This window comes from Zonotrichia leucophrys, chromosome 3 (genome assembly GCF_028769735.1).
Source record: "Zonotrichia leucophrys gambelii isolate GWCS_2022_RI chromosome 3, RI_Zleu_2.0, whole genome shotgun sequence".
NCBI lineage: Eukaryota > Metazoa > Chordata > Aves > Passeriformes > Passerellidae > Zonotrichia > Zonotrichia leucophrys.
The window spans coordinates 45,118,972-45,137,191 of NC_088172.1; the positions used below are offsets into that span (position 1 = coordinate 45,118,972).

An 18,220-nucleotide genomic window follows, 5' to 3' on the forward strand; every position below is an offset into this window, starting at 1 on the left:
TGGAAGTCAAATCTTGGTCTTCATGTTGTCATCAGCAAAATTCCACTTGTGCTGAATGGTTTAGGAAGCTTTTCTGTTCACAAATTCTTTAAGACTTGTATGCCACAGGCAAAAGAATATTTGATAATTTTCTTTTTCATGGGCAACTCTTACCAATAAGCTATGTGCTTATAGTTTGCCAGTAGAATCCTTATTTTAGGGTCTCATCCCATTCTAGTTTATGAGAGTATATCTGCTGTCAGCAAAAGAATGACATAGCTATTGAACTAGTTAAGCTGGAGAATGAGGCCTCAGTGAAATAAGAGTATTGCATTCTTGCCATGTCCAAGGATGACTGGCTGAGAAGAAAGGAGATTCAGTAAAACACAATCTTTTCCATCTTCTCTCTATTGTACTAGAATAAATAAAGCAAGCATAACCATTGCTTCTTCCTTTTTAATTATAATTTGTGTTCCTTCTGTCAGTGTTGCAATGTTTTAGCCCTTGTTATTCAACAATGTCAATGTGTTTGGTTTGGCTTATCCAACTGGAGACTCCTAGAAATTCCGTACCCTAGTCTTCAGTTGCTCCCTGTGGATTGCCTTGTTAGTGAAAACAGAGACAAGCACCTTCATAGAAGGAGCCCTTTCACTTGGCGGTTTAAAAACTTGTTAGATCAGTAGGATGTTGTGGCTTAGGAACATAAAATTCTAATATATTATCTGAAAGGACAGAGCATTATGTGGCCTCTGCCATCGAAGCGGTGGTTTGTAAAACACAGTCCTGAACAGAGCACTTTCAGCAAAAGGTCCTGCTGGGGCTAAAGCTATGTGACAGAATGTGGTGTGCCATACTGCAAATGTTAATCTTATTTCCCCTCCTTCCTCCACAAAGTTATTACTTTCATAATATAATATTTTATATATATATAATATTGCTTTCATAATATAATAATTATACAATAATTATATACATGATAATAAGGAGAAAATACCCTGTTGTAAGGACTTAGGCAGTAGGATTTTTTTTTTCTTTATCAATTGCCAGTATATTTTGGTACATGCTCGCAATTCCATAGTTTTTGTTCAAAGGAGAATGAGAACCAGTGGAGTTTTATTTCTGAATTTTTTATGATCATTTCTTGTCTGCCAACACACACCACAGGATAGAAGGCTGATTATATTGTGCTCTCCTTTTGTTACTAGGTCAGTACTTCTAATTCTGAGCTTGTCTGCGTCACTGGGAGTATCAGATAATTTACTCAGAAGGAAGCCTCTGACATGCTCAGAATTAGTTTAGTCAGCAGAAAGTCATCTGTGCAGAAAAGCTTACTGATTACTCTGAGAGTGCAAGTTACCTGTACTGAAGGGTCTGTATGGGTCAGAGCATGTATTCTGAATCAGTAAATTAAGATGATTCTGTGTTTGAATCTGCATGCTATTAGTGAAATTAGTGACATATTTTAAAATAATTCAGTCTGACTAAGAATATGCATTCACTCTCTAGGTTTCTTCATCTTTCTTTCTCTGTCCTTCCCCAGATCTTCCTGTAAAGAAATTTTTAAAAGTGAAAAGAAAATTGTGGAATGTGGAAACGGATTTGATGATTTTTTTCTATTTTAAATATCACTGAATCATTTTGAAGTGTATCTGTTAAATGTACCTAATATGTATATGCTTGAAAGAGCAGAGTTGTATTTGTCCTGATTCTTTTCTGTCCTTCAGACAGCAGATTTGCCAGAAGGTCAGTGTCTGCTGAAAGAATACTTACTTGATGTAAATATGATTTTCTGTAAACAAAGGTGTATCAAGCAGGTATTCCCCAAATCACTGCATTCTGCTCTTAACCAGCATGCACTGGCCCATCTGGGGGATGTTGTCTGCAAGGGGGAAAGAGAGGATTGCTGAGATAAGGATTGCTCTGGAGAATCCTGCACTTAGGAAGCTGTGCAGAAATGGGCATCCTCACCCATGCTTGTTTTGAGCCACAGTTACTATGTTTATCAACATTTCAGTGGATGTGACTTAGGGAGAAATTAGTTGTAGGGATTCTAGTCTCTTGTTGTTAATACCTATCACTATTTCTGTTCTATTTTTTGTTTCCAGCTACAAGAAAACACATGAGACCCTGAGCCATGCGGGGCAAAAAGCAACAGCAGCTATCAGCAATGTAGGAACAGCTATCAGCAAGAAGTTTGGAGATATGAGGTATCAGCATCTGCTGCTTCTCTGGTCTTACTTAGAGGACTAAATGTAGAAATCATTTGTCAGCTCTTCATTTCCTTCTACGTTAGTGTTCTAAAGGTTCAAGTAGTTTGTAGTTAGAGTATTTAATAACATTCATGTTTTTAAGTGGAAAGAAGGTAATGATGACCAAAGATAGAATTTTTATATAAGTCCTGTTTTTGCTTTAAAAAGTACAGTCATAAATCCTTTTGTAATAACTTTGAAAACTCAAGGAAACGTATAAGTAAAATGGAACAAAAAATTGCTGTTAGTTCTTCATTAACCCAATTTATTCTTATGTGGATGCTAGAGAATAATATCATCTGAAGAAAAGAAGCCTACCTAGGAGCTGCTTGTGATAATACAAAAAATATTTCAGGCTATTTTTATTCAGTTTTTATTCAAGACATACTGCAAAGTTTTGTTCTGCAGTTGTATAAAAATAGATATGATAGAAGTAACAGGAGTTGAGGTCAGTAGAACTGCCACTTAAAGGCAACTTCAGTGTCAGGCTTTATATGTTGATGTATCTTTTAAAGTGTTGGTTTTAAAGTTCCTCAGTATGAGAGCAAAAATTGTATACTGTAAACCAGCATTCCAGTTTTCATTAGGCAGTAGAATTACAGAACTTCCTGAGTGATTGAAGGAGTTGATTTTTTTGTTATAAGTGGACATGGATAACTCTAAAATTGTGTAATTAGGGTCTCATTTATTAATAGTGCATATTATCCCATTAGTATGTAGTCATTTTTTTTGTTATTTTGTACTGTATGATGTAACCATATCCTAAGATCTGTGTGTGCTGCAAATGACTGAAGCTTAGCTCATGGCAATAAAACCTTTTTTTCCTCTTTTTATTTTTATTCTGTATCTTAAATCTTTAGAGTCCCCCCCCCCTTAATACCTACCTTTTACATACAGCTCAATAAATCCTCTAAAGAAGTACTTATGTTTTTCTAGGTGAAACTGAAAAAGGAAAATCTTCATTACTGTATCATCTGCTTTACAGTGTCTTTTTCCACACTGCAGTTCAAAATGGAAATGTAGTGAATGACTTGCAACCTTCATACATAACTAAGTTATGTATGAAGAACTAAGAATTTTTTACTTTACACAGTTAAACATTCATGAGTAGTATATGCCTATCAAATGCTAGAAGAATAAGAAGGCATGCAATTATATTTTTATTGTATATTTTTTAGTGTTCAGAAATCTAAGAGCTGAAAACTTTCTAAAACATAAATTTGAGCCTTCATTTAAAAGAAAAAGGTTTTCCTTCATAAATTTATCATTATTTAGAATTTATTTTAACTTTTATGAGCTTTTGAAATTCATAACACCTCACATCTCCCCAGAGGAATAGAAATTTATGTGGTAAAGTCTGTGGTTTATTTGTTCATTCATTCATTTATTCCCTATTTGGAGTCTCCCTGGTCTTTCCTTTGGTGCCTTCTGGCTCTTCCATTATGAGAAACAGTGAGTGAGTTCTTCTTCTGACCTTCATTTCACTCATTATTTCTTGTGGGTTTATTGTATTTCACTTCAGTTCCCTCTTTCCAGGCTCCAGTTGGATGAGTCATTTTCACAAGCCTTTTTGTTACCTTTGTTAATTTTTTCTGCCTTCCCTGCATTTATAGTTGTATTCTGTATTTTTGAGAAATGTTTAAGATATGTGTGATGCATGTGGCACCAACATATTCCCTGTTTCATTTTATGTTTTCTTAACACTTCCTCTTGCAAAAAAGACAAGCCCTCAGCTCAGCAAACAGGTCCTGTTGCTGCTTCCATGCTTTAGATCCTGCAGCAGTGACCAAAGAGTTTCTGTGTGAATACTTTGAGCACTGGCTCTGGATTATGGAGGGAAGGGTGACTTAGCGATTCAGGATTTCTCAGGTCCTGTTACTTGTGCCTTGCACATGGTGTGAGATTAACTGCAAAGGCAGAAATGTCTTCACTGAAATACAGCATGTTCAGCCTTTAATATTTCCCTTAATTAATCACCGTTACCAAATGCCTTTGTCTTACCTATCAGTGTCAGCCCCCCTGCCCATGGCAGTCATGCTTCTGACATGGCAGATGGGAGGTGTTTATCCCATTAGTTCTTTGGCTCAAAGCAGAGGCTGAGTCCAAAAGCATTCTGATTAATCAAAAAGAGGATTTCTAGTAGCTTTCTTTGATTGAAATTATTACCTTGAACCTGGTGGGAATTTTTCAGGAAAATATGAAGTACCAGCGCTGCCTTTTTTGTGGATACTTGCTGGTTTTAGTTCTCAGTTAGGAGAGTTTTCTTGATGCTTGATGATGAAGCAGCAAGTGGTCTAGCCAGGTTCCCATAGTTATAGAGAGAGTGGCGTGACTGGGACCTTCTGCATCTGCTGCACAACCCAAATCTGGAGTGATGGGCAGTATTCTTCCCTTAGCAACAAAGCTGGCCTAAGTTCTTGGCTCAGCTTGGCCAGGTATAGTTCTGTGTGGGGTCGCATTACAAACCTTATCACTTAAATAACCTGATTATTAAAAATCTTCCCCCTTCCTTTCCAATCTCACTTGTGTTTGGACACAAAACTGTAAAGAGGCAGGAATTTTCTGTGTCATTGTTGGCTTGCTGTTTTTGCTAATCCAAATAATTTTATTTCAGTGATCTAGTGTATGGATTATCACCACCCCCTCCCATCCTGCCGTTTTAAACAATCATCAGACTCTAGCTTAATTCTCTTGGTTAGGCATTAAGGCTGATAGTCACCAATGACATCCAGATGCAAATCCCTGTTCTGCTTTCACTCAGAGCAGACATTTGAAACTGATTTCTAAAATCCAGATGTCATCATAATTCCCAGTATGTTCAGCAGCCTTACCTCCTGTTGATGGTGATTTTACAAGGGTTTGTAGACAGACTGACTAAATACTGAAACCTGCCTTCTTTATGAAACAAAATTCTGTTTTCTATGTTACCTGCTACATCAACTGTACAGAGCACTACATGAAAAACATATTTCTGTTCTGAAGTTATTGGATCTTAATTTTCATTTTGTTTTGTCTCTAAAAATATTACTAAAATGTAATATAAAAACAGGCCAGACATACTCCCCCAAATGTGCTATTTTGTTATGTTAGCATTCAAGAAGATAAAATCTGTGAGAAAAATCACAAAATTCTATGTGTCTGAAAGAACAGATGCCACCCTTTGGGGACCAAGTGCTTTTCCTACAGCTGCTGTGCTTCTCTTTCATCCCCACCCCATCTTTCCAGTGTCACTACTCTGTAATTCATTTTGTGCATGAATAATCACTAGCATTTTACATTTTCTGAATTTTGTATTAATAAGCTTGTAAGGGATCTCTGCAGTCATAATGTATCCTATTTAATGTTGTGTTTCTAGAAATACAAGAAATGCATATAAAACCAATGTACAGATACCTCTGCTTTAGGATACAAACCAGACACTAGCCATATAGCTAAGATAATAGATTCTTCATTAATAGGCCTTGTTAATAATTATATGCCGTCAAGATTTTTTTTTTTTTTTTGCTCCTCCATCTCCAGCTCACATTGTCTCTTTTAATATTTATCTGGTGTGGAAAGTTAAGAGGAAGGAGGTAGTCCCAGGTGACTCACAGGGCATTGATCAGAGGCTCAGATCTCTCGGTATTAGAGATTGCACTGACATTTTAACATGGCTCTTGCTAAGAGGAGCACAGATCTGATAGAGTTGGGGGTCTTTATCCTTTTCTCCTTTGCTTTCTGCTAAAGTTTGAATATTTTCATGCTATACTGCTGGACTACTCTGCAGTTGTCTGTATGAATCTATGTCTCATCCCTGCTGATGACCTTTTTAGAAACAAGTTGTGATACCAAGCAAGCGATTTTTTTGGGTTGCTTGAAAAAAAAAAAAAGAGGAAAGAAAGAAAAAATAAACTATGTGCACTACACTACTGTATGCACACTACCACATACATTGCTGCTACTCGAGTGAAGGTATTTAAAGATTAGGCTAACAAAGGCATGCATGCAAATGAGGATGTCAGCGGTTACATTTTGCATAGCTCCTTCATTCAGCGGCCTGGTACGTTTTCTTTAATTACATGATCACACAGACCCCTTTCAAATTCAGTGCCTGGGATGAGCCAGCTCTCAAGATGAATGAAGGTAATATAATGCCTCACTCCTGCCAGGAGCTGGAAGGCACAGGTGGAAAGACACAAAAGGCTGCAGGGAGGGACAGCCTGGGGGCATGACTGTGGCAGTTGAATGTGCCCGAGAACAGGAGGCACCAGAGGGGTGGAGGAAGGCAAAATTAATTCCTCTCCAGAGGTGCAAGGGGGATTCTGGGAACTACAAAGCAGATACTGGAGGAATGCATTAACCTGTTATTTTCTAAGCATCTAGAAGATAGCATGAGAGCAAAAACATAAAAGGGTTTGTCAAGAACAATTATCTTGAACTGACAGCACCTGTCATAGAGGATAGATGGAAGGTAGGGGATGTGATAGAGCTTGACTTTGATAAGCCTGTCTGTATTACTCTTGCAGACGTAGAGAAATACAGCTTAGGTGTTATTGCTTTAGCAGGAAGAGAGCGTAGGGAATTGAAAATTGTATCCAAAGAATAGGTCTCAGTAGCTGACCATAATGTAGGATTTTGCAGGCATCTGTCCTGAGTCTGTTAGTCATCAGCATTTTCATTGCTGGGTTAGATAAAAGTGCCAGGATGGCATTGCTTAGAATTCTCAAATGATTGCAGTGGCAGGGTATGTAAGCACTTTAGCCACCAGGATTAGAAATCCACATTATTTTAAATGATGAAATAAAATTCAGTGTAGGAAAGTGTAACATGCTTTATTGCCAAATGGGGAAAAAGTTGAAAAGCAGAGATGGGGAGCACTGATCAGGCAGCTCTGCAGAGAAGGGCTACAAGCCTAGCCTTGTGGTTCACAAGTGCAGCTGAACAGAAGTTATTTCTGAAGGCTGTGAAATCTCTGTCATTTAAAGTTTTTAGAAGCAGGCGGGGCCAAAATCTTTTGGTGATGGCTCTGGTATGATTAATCTGCTTTACCACTTTGGGAGTTGACTTTGCTTGTGCCTTTTTTGTTGTGCCTTTTGGGGGGGTTTTGTTGTTTGTTGTGGTGACTGAGTTTTTGCGCAGCCTTTTAATATTTCTGTGATGTAAGGGTGTTCTGGGCACTTAAAATTGCTGTCAGATGTGAATTCCTTCAAACGCTGTAGCTGTCATGCCTGCAACTACCATTCTCAAACTTTGTCTTTTGGTACCCCTATAAAGGAAATAGCAATACTTCCTTGCTTCAGAAAATTATTTCATAAGCGTTTCTTTTGCTGATGGATGAGGAAGTTGTTTTCTCTCACTTCCATGGACATTTGTCCCTTAATTTGTGCTGGTTTTTATAGGTCTGCAGTAACAGAGATTTCATTATCATATGTCTGTGCAGGTACCTGTACTGGCATGGAGAAGGGGGTGGCTGGCTCTGTAGTGGGAGCCAGCAGGTAGTAACAGGAGGGCAACAGTATTACTGAAACGGGTCTGAGCAGAAATGTGTTGTGAAGACAAACCCTTGACTGTTTGAGATGCAGCAGTATACATGATGATGTGTATAACCTTGTAAATAAACCTGAAGAAATCAATGCTTTTCTTTGGAGCAAAGTATGAACATTGCACAGTAAATAATGCATCACACTACACATTGAGAAAGGATGTGAAAAATGAGCATTTGAAGGGATGTTCATTAAGTGTGCACCACCTCTCTGGCTCACTGCATGAGGCAGGTGTTCCCTTGAAGTGGTCTGTAATTAAAGACTACATCAGTAACACAGATGAAGGAGAGGCTTGTCTGCCTCATCATTTCTCAACTTTGGAACATTAATGACATCCTTTGAATATTGTATATCAGTGTGTCTCTCCCAGTTCCGCCTTAATTAAGTTTCCTGAGAGGTGAAACACAAAGTGTTTCAAGTATTATTTTCAACAAAGAACAAGTATTTTAGAAAATGTTGTTTTAGGAATTAAAAACTCCTTATTTTTTACATACCCTTTTTAAACTGAGAGATGATTAAGGGATTCAGAGGGGGAAAAACATCATTTGCTCTTATGTACTTGTACAATTCCAGTTCATCTATACTTTCTCTTTAATGATATTAAAGGAGGCTATGAGAAGAGAAAACAGCATTGTTTAAATCTGTTCTAGTGAAGAGAACATGAAATTTAGTTTTTAAAGATAAAACTTCTGTTTTTCAATGCATACAGAATAGGTGACTGCATAGTGAAGGACTGAATGAAAATTTTTGCTTTGGGGGGATATGAACTCATCCACATTCTACTGTGAATTCCAGCATCAAGATTTGAATGTAAATTATTTTTTTTTCTCCTTGGGCGGTTTGACATGCTACAGATGTGTGTGTCTATTTTTGTTACCTTTTCCTAATACTTTTAACTCTTGCTTTTCTTTCCTTGTGCATCCACCCCAGATCGCATTCAATTAGGTAAGACACATTACTCTCCGTGAACACTGCCTCTGTATTTGACAAGATTTGTTTTATGGGCTGTAATGCAGTAACCTCTTTCCTTTCAGCATCATTATATGCTATTAAATTGTTATGCCTCATTCTTACAGCATGGTGAATGTAACAAGAAAAGGATTGGACTAAGTTTTTGCCTTGAGTAGATTAATCTTAAATTCAAATAATGGACACATTCAGAAGACGTTGGTCTTGAGAAAACCTGCTGATATATAATCCCATTCTCTCAACCATATTCTGTCAGAGGTTTAACATGAACAACAAACAGTAAAAAGACCTATTCAGCTGAGTTTTGTAAAGATTTTATGAAGTATTTAATTACCTCATCTTCTATAGAGCAAAAGTATCTTGGTCATGATTCTTTAAAAGTCTTGAGTCTGGGGGAAATTTCCAAGTTCTGAAGATGATAAAGGAGTTCTTTATAATTAGAGTTTGAGTTTATTAATTCTGTAAAGCACTTGAATATATGATTTTAAAAAAATGTTAGAAAACAATTGTATGTGTTCTTAAAGATTCTATAGGCAGTCTGGCTTTAGGTCAGATCACCCTGAGGAGAGGCTGAACAGCCCTGAAGGCCTTGCCACTCCCTCTGGCCTTCAGTGTATCTTCAGTGCACTGAAAAGCTCAAGAGTATTTCTTCCATTCAGCTAAGTTATCCTAACAAGGACTCTAATTCATGAGTAAATGACAAAGTACAGCATAGATTGACCTTCTAAACTCACTCTGATATGAAACTAAAATGTAATAAGTGACAGATTCCTCTGTCATGAAGGATCTCTGTTCTCTGCAATGATCACTATCACAATCATGCATGTCTTTAAAGAAAGCTTAATATTTTAGGCTTGTACTAAAGGAAGATTTTTGCACTATTTCTATAACTTGCATTATTACCTCTTTAGAGAAATTAAAATATGAACTCAAAAAATAAGCATTTAATATTTTGATTGTCTGTCATGTGCCATCTCTTAGCTGTGTGAATTTAATCTTCTGGTTTAAACCTTTATATTTGGAATGTTTTCCTATTAAAAGAGGAGCAGTCTATGCTGAAATACTTCCAAACTCTATTTTTCCTATTTGTTGTGGGTTGCAAAATTAAAACGGCAAGGATGCTTGTTTAATTTAATGAGGACTCTTAAAGATTTGCTGCACTTGTGAAATGTTTGGGCTAATCTTTCATAAGTCTTAAAAATTATGTGAAAAATTGAACATGAAACATTAGCATTGTCTGCTGTCAGTTCTTGTCCATCTGATCTTAAAAGAAGCCTTAAAATATATACAACAGCAAACAGTTTGTATTACAGCTCACTATTCCACCTGCTTGCCAAATAGCTCTTCCCTCCCTTCCCCACCCCCATTTGTGAATCTTTAATCTGGAAAAGCAAATCTCTATGTAGACTCAGAGCTGCTCTGATTTTGTGTCATTTATAACAAACACGTGTGCTGTTTGTATGAGAGCTTTCATTTTTTAATGCTATAATCATGCTTTGCTTGCAGCCAAGTGCTGGTGATGCTTACAGTAAAGCTCTCCCTGTTCTCAGTCAGACCAGGCTGCAGCTGTCAGTCAACACTGAAAGCAGCAATGCAGGGGTTTTTGGAAAAAGACACACTCTTGCATCATACACTTTACCTAAAGTGCTCAGATCTAAATGTGCTTATGGGAAGTTCTTAAGCTTCAAGTAAAGATTCTTGTTTTTGACCAGGCATGATGTTTCCCAGCAGCAGGGAACAGGTGATGCTGTGGGACACAGAGCTGGTGTCTCAAATGGGAGAATTTGGCTCATGTAAGTCAAGCAGCCAGCGTGGGTGGCATTTGGAGGTCTAAAGGTGTGCAGCATGACTTGGGGATCTTTGAGTAATGCAGAGGCACCATCCTCTGCTTACAACTTTCCAATACTCCTGCTGCTGGGAAGTCTGAGGAGGGAAATATCATAAAGAGAGCTGGATGAGAGCTGTGGAAAATAGCTCCATACCTTTGGTAAAGTTGAGGAGTGAAAGAGGAAGTGAAATGTCCTGGAGAGGTGCAGATATGTGAGAGTGCTGCCTCTCTGGCTGAAGAAACCTCTTTTCCTCAGCCTTTTTCTGGCTGAAGAAACATCTTTACCTGTTTAGGTAAGCAGTTGTGCAGGAACCTTTTGAGACTGGGAGTCAGCTGAACCAGCTGTGCTGGTGTGCACAAACCTGGGGTGTATCCCTCCTGCCCAACACAGAGCTTGTCCTCTGTCACTGCGGGACATGGAGGTGGCTCTCTGTGCCCTTTCATGTGTCTCTGTAGATAGCCAGGGCCTGCACCATTTATTGAATTTTGCCAGGAGCTATTTTGCATCATTCTTTTGAGCCCCACTGCTGGTCAGTTGACTTGAGAATGTGGCAGTAAGATCTTCAGTGCTGAGAGTTTGGCAAGCCCCTGCCACCAGAAGAGGAAGAGTACCAGCTGTCTTGACTATATGTATATGTACATTTAAAGCTAAGTTAAAAAAACACATTATAATCATATTGGAAATGAGATTTTCAGCATTTTTTTCTTATGTTTTGCTTTCCTCCCACAGCTACTCTATTCGCCATTCCATAAGCATGCCTGCAATGAGGTAATGTGCTACCCACATTCTGTTTGCTATGGTGATATTCAACAGAGTAATGAGGGGGGATTTGCATACTTTGATCCTGAAGTTTTTAGTTGGATGAAAAGTCTCACTTCAATCAATTAATGTTATTCTTGGAGATGAGTGCTGCAGGACAGGCTAGCTGTGGTTGGTTTTTTTTTTTTTTTCATTTTAATTGTATTAACTGCTTAATCTGTTCTACAAGCCTTTGAGTAAATGAAGCAGTTCTGAGATGTATTTGGGTAGCTGATTGTTATCAGGTTTGTATTACTGAATCTGAAATTCAGTTGTTTTGCTGTCTCTAGAACATCATCCAAAGCCCATTAACGTCAGAGATGCTTTCCACTTCAACAGGCTTTGGATCATGCTCCTATGGAGGGATTTTACATGAGTGCTTTCATATTTTAATGGCTATAATCACACTTTACTTGGCTGCAGCCAAATATTGACGTCTGTTCAAGTAAAGCTCTGACTGTTTTCAATAAAATTAGTATCCAGCTTTCTTTTTACTCCCTTGGCCTCTAAATACATGACTGTCCCCACTCTGTGCCAAGCATGCATGAAAAACAAACTCACAACTAAATGATGGATGCTAATTCATTCAGCTTCAGCAGGTGGGTAGTTTAAGGCAGCATTCACCAATGTGACCTATGGATCACATATAAGTTATAAAACTGAGTTTCTTTCTCCTTTTGACCCTTCTTGCCCTATGAAAAAATCTGTCATCTAAATAACAGAAACTAAATTTGCATTATTTATTCAACTGGCTTCTGTTTGTCCTTCCCTTAAATTGGGGTCATTTTAATTCAGCCTGATGAGGGATATGATATAAATGTATTTGCAGAGCGAGGAACTGTGCTGGACAACAGGGCCTGAGCTTCAGAGTATTCACTAATAATGAAACACAATGTATGTTTTAAATGATCTCTCAGGTGCCAAGCAAGGAGCAGAGAACAAGAAGGTCCCCTTCACCCACGGTAGACTTGTCCAAGTCTCCACTATGTTGGGTGAACGCAGAGGAAAGCTTAGCTTAGTCAGAAAGGCAACGTAGGAACACAGTCTCTCTCTAAAGTCTTTGTCTTTGAAAACAGCAGTGACAAAATCACAGGGAAGGGTGGGGGGGGCAGGGCAGGATTCCTCAATGACATTTGGGACCCCTTCCCATGTGGTTCTAATCTCCTTCCCAACCTTAGGACATTAAACTTGGCATCTTTTTAATAGTGTAGGTTATGAACTTGCTCATCAGCTGAAAAGAATGTTTATTTCTTTACAGCAACAATACAAATGGATAAAGCCATAGAAAAGCAGCATTACAGGCAGCATTGTCTGGCTGTTCTTCTGAGAACATGACAAATGTATCGTAGAGTAGGCAGGCCAGTTATAATTTGGTTTCAATTACTATGCAGGTTCTACTTTTGAAAATTTGTAGCTAAAAAGTACTCATCCGATTACCATAATTGGATTTGACTGACAGAGCACAAGTGAGTGTTCATAGCCTTGTGCTGCCAGCCAGCCTTCATTCTGTGCTGGCAGTGTTGCCTGGCAAGAACTGATCAAATTGTGGAATTATCCCATGATGTTGGCAACTGACTCTTTTTCCTCCCTTCAACTTTTTTTCTCCTAGGAATTCTCCAACTTTCAAATCGTTTGAGGAGAAGGTTGAAACCACTGTCACAAGCCTTAAGGTAAATGTTAGGGGCAGAGTTTGCATTCCTGTGTGTGTTAAAGTGTGACAGCTTAGTTGTCCTTATCATTTGTACAGGAGACTGATTTAGTTTGTTGTTCCATCAAGAATGTCATTGAGCACTAATGGAAAACGAAGGCAATATGCAAAGAAATTGTTTTCCTTTGCTTTGTTACTAAGAAATTATTTCTGATGCCTGCCAAAGTAAGCAAGTGGTCTCGGAAATGCCAAAAATAGTGATGGTAAGGAGTGTCTGTTCCCAGTCATCTCAATGTGTCATTCAGAAATAGAAAAAGGTAATTCAAACTGCACAGCTCTGAAGACCATTTCCGCTCACAATGATCTGCTTGAGGAGCCTGATCTTATTTTGTTGATTAAGCAAAGGTGTTCTAGAGGAGAGTATTTGTCATGCCAGCTCAGCCTGTTGTGTTCAGAGTGCTCTTAGATCATCCTTTAAGAAATCTGTAATTAAGCAGGACAATACAGTAAGTTCTGAGTCTGAAATAATCCTCCATATCTCATGAAACCTTAATTGTCTGTCTTTATTGACAAACTCACATTTTCTTAAATATTTTCTTTCTGTATTTTTTCTTTTTCTTTTTCCTTTTCTTTTTCTTTTCTTTCCTCATGCAAATGGGGAAGGGTAGCTGGAGACATGGACCTAGGGTGCTACCAGGGTAGACTGCAGACAAGTAGGAATGTTTCAGCATTGCTCCTCCTTTCTCCTACCTCTGTTCCAAGGCTTGCAAGATTAGGAAGACCAGGGAATGGGGGAGAAATCATGGAGTTACCCTTCAATTCTAGGGTTTTGTTATGCTCTCAAAAAGTGAAGAACTACCCAGAGAGGCTCCTGAAAATAAAGAACAGCAGTAGTCTTATCATCTCTCCAACCCCTGTATCAGCTACAAATCTTCAGTGATCCTACAGTGTTCTACAGTTTGCCAAAACTGATGTTCAGGTTTCATAACATTTAGAAGTCAAATTTCAAATTAAATTTTATTTTCTCTTGGAGTCTGGACTCTGGGTTGTACCTTTCTTGGGAGAGTGTACTAGTTCATTGTCCCCTGGAAATCAAACAGGATAAGGATGCCTCATTTTGCTGAAAATCTGAACTCTGATGAATTAAATGTTTTATTGGACTTTCAAGCTAGGTAAGCTGCTGTGCTAGCTAAAGAAACAGGATTACGTAGGATTAACCCTTTGGAAACTTAGAACACAAGGTTCATTTAATTAAAATAATCTTCCTAAGTATTCAGTGGCTGAGAGGTTGAAAAAAATGTCAGCTTGTCTTTGAGTTCTGCTGCAATTCTAGGATGGAGTAAAAGGTTTTGCCCTATTTTCAGGTTTGAATCAACTTGGAGCAGATATATCAGTAAGCAGAGCCACAAAAGAATGTTTTCTTACCAAGACAACCTAGTGACAATGGCTTTGTCTCTTCATCACTTAGTCTTGATCATTTCCAAATCTTTAGATACAGCTCTATCTTTGTTAGAGAACTTCTTTTTCAAAGGTTTAGTCTTACAGATTTTTATTTTTAATACTTATTACAAATTCAGTGACCTGAAGCATTCTGAAAGTAGATGTGCAAGCACACTGGATATGTTTGATCAATATATTTTGGTAACTCTTCTCTGCCTTCTCCCATGAAAATGCCACTGGCAGTTTTATATTCCAGTGTCTAGGCAGCTACAAGTGCCTGAAGGGATTTAGGTCCTTTGGTTACTACATTCTTTCTGCTGTCCAAAATCCCAGCGTGGTTTATGAATTTTGCAAGCAGCTGTGTTGCTATAGCTGGCATGTGGGCCACTCAGCAAATGAACCAGTTCATTTTAGTATCCATCTCTTTTCCAGCCTGCATAGAATTGGAAAAAAAGCAGTGAAACCAGTGTGAGCTACTCAGGTAAACAACCCTATTGGGTTTACCGCTAGGGTCTAGGATCCTGCCTGGGATCTACTTAGGGACTGACTCCTTTAAGCATATGAGACATGCCACTGTCAAATTTTATCATGGCAGCCTAGTTTAGAAATTGTGGAAATTTAGAAAAGTTGCTTTATTTGACTGTTTTATAGCTGTTGTTCTAAGGAACCATCCCTACGCATTCTCTGCCTGAACAGTTCCCCTGCTCTCCTTGGCCATGGGGTGGATTGGAAAATGGGATTTGCTTCAGTGTGGGCAGAGGATCTTGCTGTTCTCTGTTTGCTTATTTCAGACCAAGGTTGGTGGGACAAGCCACACGGGAGGCAGTTTTGAAGAAGTTCTCAGCTCTACAGCCCATGCTAGTGCTCAGAGCTCCCTCGCTGGCACCCGGCTCCCTGAAAGTGAAGAAGAGCTTCAGTGTTAAACAGCGGGCCCTCCTGAGCCCCACATGCCTCTCTTCAGAGACTTGCCCACACAATGGTTTTCAGCTCTCCCTCACCACACAACTTGCGCAACAAGGTTTTGTCAGCTTTGGAAAATTGCCATCCTGGCCTTGTGTTGGAGAAATGTTTCCTCTCCCTGTTTCTATTTTAGATGGGCCGTTTTATCACCAGGTACTTTGTACATCATCAAAACCACACGCAAGTCATTGGCTATAATGCACTAAATTCTGTGTTAAGTGGCTAAATAGTTTTCAGTTACGTGTGACTTCCCTCTAACAATCTCCCAGTCTCTGTTTCTTATTTATATTGGTTTACCTTTTTTTCTATCTGTTGGTTTCTGGCTTCCCTCTCAGTGCCACATCAGACAGATGGACCTAGAGCTGTGCAAAGCATTCAGCTGCCAGCAGTAGCCCATACACCAGCTGTCTACCATCCATACCAGGTGCCCTTTGCTCAGGAGTGAGTGTCTGTACATCATCTATTTCCTAACAGAATTAAAATCACTTACTGTCACAAGAAGCTGTTTCTCCTTCAGTGGTACGGTCTGGCATTGCCCTACATCCGTTGGGCAGCAGAGTTAAGGAGGGCAGGAAGAGACACCTGGTTATTCATACAGAAACCACCTATCACAGCTGCTCATTTCAGGTAATCATTCTGGCCGGAAAGGTTTCAGTTTCAAAATGTGCACCATTGCTTGCTCTCTTTGGTTTGGTAAGACTTGGCAGTGAACTTAATTAGAAAACCAAGTGGAGTGGAGGGAACCTCTAATATTTCTGCCTCTGTATCTTCCCCTCAAAACCAAGGAAAAATATGTTTATGAGCCTCTGTCAAGATACAGCCTTAAGTGAAAGAATACAAACCAAACATTTGGCTTCAGACGTGCCATAGGTTAGAGAGCCCATGCCTTCAGAGCTGCTAGCATAGATCCCATCACCTGACAATGCACAGGATGAGTAAGAACTTCACTTTTGGTGTCAAATTTTGCTGTGCTTCGCTCCAGGATGTTAATTCCACCAACTGCATTATCCCTGCTCAATCACCAAGAGCCAGACGTCTCTCAGCTTTCATTCAGCATGTATTCTGAGCTGCAATCTTTTCACGTTTCCTAAGGAAAGAGCAGCACATTTGTGACACTATCTTGCTGTGTAGTGAGCACGTGTCAGTCCGCATGTTGCGTTGCTCAGCTCACCACACACTGAGGTGGGCACAGTTATCAGTAAACAGGATGGAAAAGAGCCTGGCTACTTTGAAAATGGATGTGTATTTTGAGCATACGCCAAAGCTTCAAATCAGTGTTAGTGAGTTTGACATTACAGACTGCTTAAAATTTTGTGAGAAAATGTGGCTTTAAGTGATTTTTGTTTTTTTCTTGTGTGGCTTTTGTTAGTTTTTACAAAGTTGAAAGTCCTTTTGTAATGTTCTACTGGATATAGGCTAACTTTGGACATTTATATCACATGCCTCTTTAGTGTGATTTTTAGCATGGAAGCAAACCTAATTGTTTTTCTAGCATTCTTGTGATAATTTTCTAGCTTATTTTACGTGGTTTTGTGCATAAATGTGAATTTATTTAAAATGGAAGATACTGACAATTTAGTTTGTGTAAATGAAGTTCTTGATATTCTTATTAAAAATAAATTTCTCGCTCTTTTACCCTTTGTGATGTTTTAATTCTGTTTACCAGTAGTACTGAGCAATCTAGCAGGTGTCCCTGCCACTGGCAAGGGAGTTGGAACTTGTTGATCTCTAAGGTCCCTTCCCACTCAAACCACTCTGTGATTACTGAGCATGGGGTTCCACGCTGTCCCCTCGGTCCCCTGCAGAATGGGGAAGCCTCCTGCTATGCCGCACGAATGGACTGTTCCTGCTTAGGGCAGTGTTTGTGCTGGGTGTGTTTCTACCAAACATCCCTTCAAGGCCACTTTGCTGGTTTGTCAAGAATGTTCTCAATTCTGCCCTTCCATGCATCTGTAGCTTTCTCAGCATTCAATGCAAACTAACGGGCACTATGATTTGTGTGCATCTAGGTGGAATAAAAATGCTGACAAAAGCTCAGTGGGCCCAACTCCATCCCCCTCTGCAGTATGGCAGTCTGTTGCCAAGAACCACTAATCAGCTCAGCCAAGTGCAACCTGTTCTTCCAGGCTTGCCACAGGGCATGACTGCTGCCCCAGGGGGTTCCTGAGCAGAGCAGGCACCTCGCATCTCCTCTGAAGCAGACCAATTCACTCTGCAGATTCTGAGCTCTGTGCCAGCCATTCAGGCAAGAAGCTCCCAGCAACCCTGCACAGCACTCTGTGCTCCAGGAAAGGCACCAGCACAGAACACTTGGGGAGCATCAGTCAGGCCCCGGAGGTTTGTGTCAAGAAGGCATTTCCTGAGTCATGGTGCCTGACAGTGGGTGTTCAAATACACTACCTACCTTTAAAGGATATGACAACTGAATTTAGTTTTATGCTGCTTCATTGGACATGAGGTGGAAGACAGAGAAGAGAAGAGAACTCCAAGTCTCTACCAGGTAAGTTTTACAGGTGCAAATTTTGCTCATTTGGCAATCATGGCATTGTCCTCATCTCCAGCTGCACGCAATGCAGCAGTTGGGTGTGCAGACACTTGGCCTCATGATGGCATTTACCACCACTGCAGCTTTACTTCACAATCACTCTGAACTTCTACATTAGTGTCCACTTCTGCCAGAAACTCATTTATGGCAGAACTGCTACCAGCGTGCCACAGCCTGGAGAAGGGAGCCAGCTCCACATGGATGTACAGACTTCTGCATTAGATTGCACAAACTTCAATGGTCCCTCCCAACCTCAGGTATTCTGTGATTTTTAATTACCT

General features: G+C 39.4%; 1 protein-coding gene across 2 annotated transcripts in view; it reads left to right on the forward strand.

The window, feature by feature from the left end:
• The window catches only part of TPD52L1 (TPD52 like 1), a 50,711-nt gene extending 33,682 nt beyond the window's left edge, over window positions 1-17,029 (forward strand). The window contains exons 4-8 of one of the 2 annotated variants that reach the window (XM_064707986.1): window positions 2,085-2,186; window positions 8,681-8,695; window positions 11,278-11,316; window positions 12,956-13,016; window positions 15,226-17,029. In XM_064707986.1, the coding sequence (XP_064564056.1) occupies window positions 2,085-2,186; window positions 8,681-8,695; window positions 11,278-11,316; window positions 12,956-13,016; window positions 15,226-15,357 (349 nt within the window). In that variant the 3' untranslated portion in view covers window positions 15,358-17,029. The remainder of the gene's footprint in view (window positions 1-2,084; window positions 2,187-8,680; window positions 8,696-11,277; window positions 11,317-12,955; window positions 13,017-15,225) is intronic. The other variant, XM_064707987.1, reaches the window with a different exon arrangement.
• The last annotated feature ends 1,191 nt before the right edge of the window (window positions 17,030-18,220 follow it).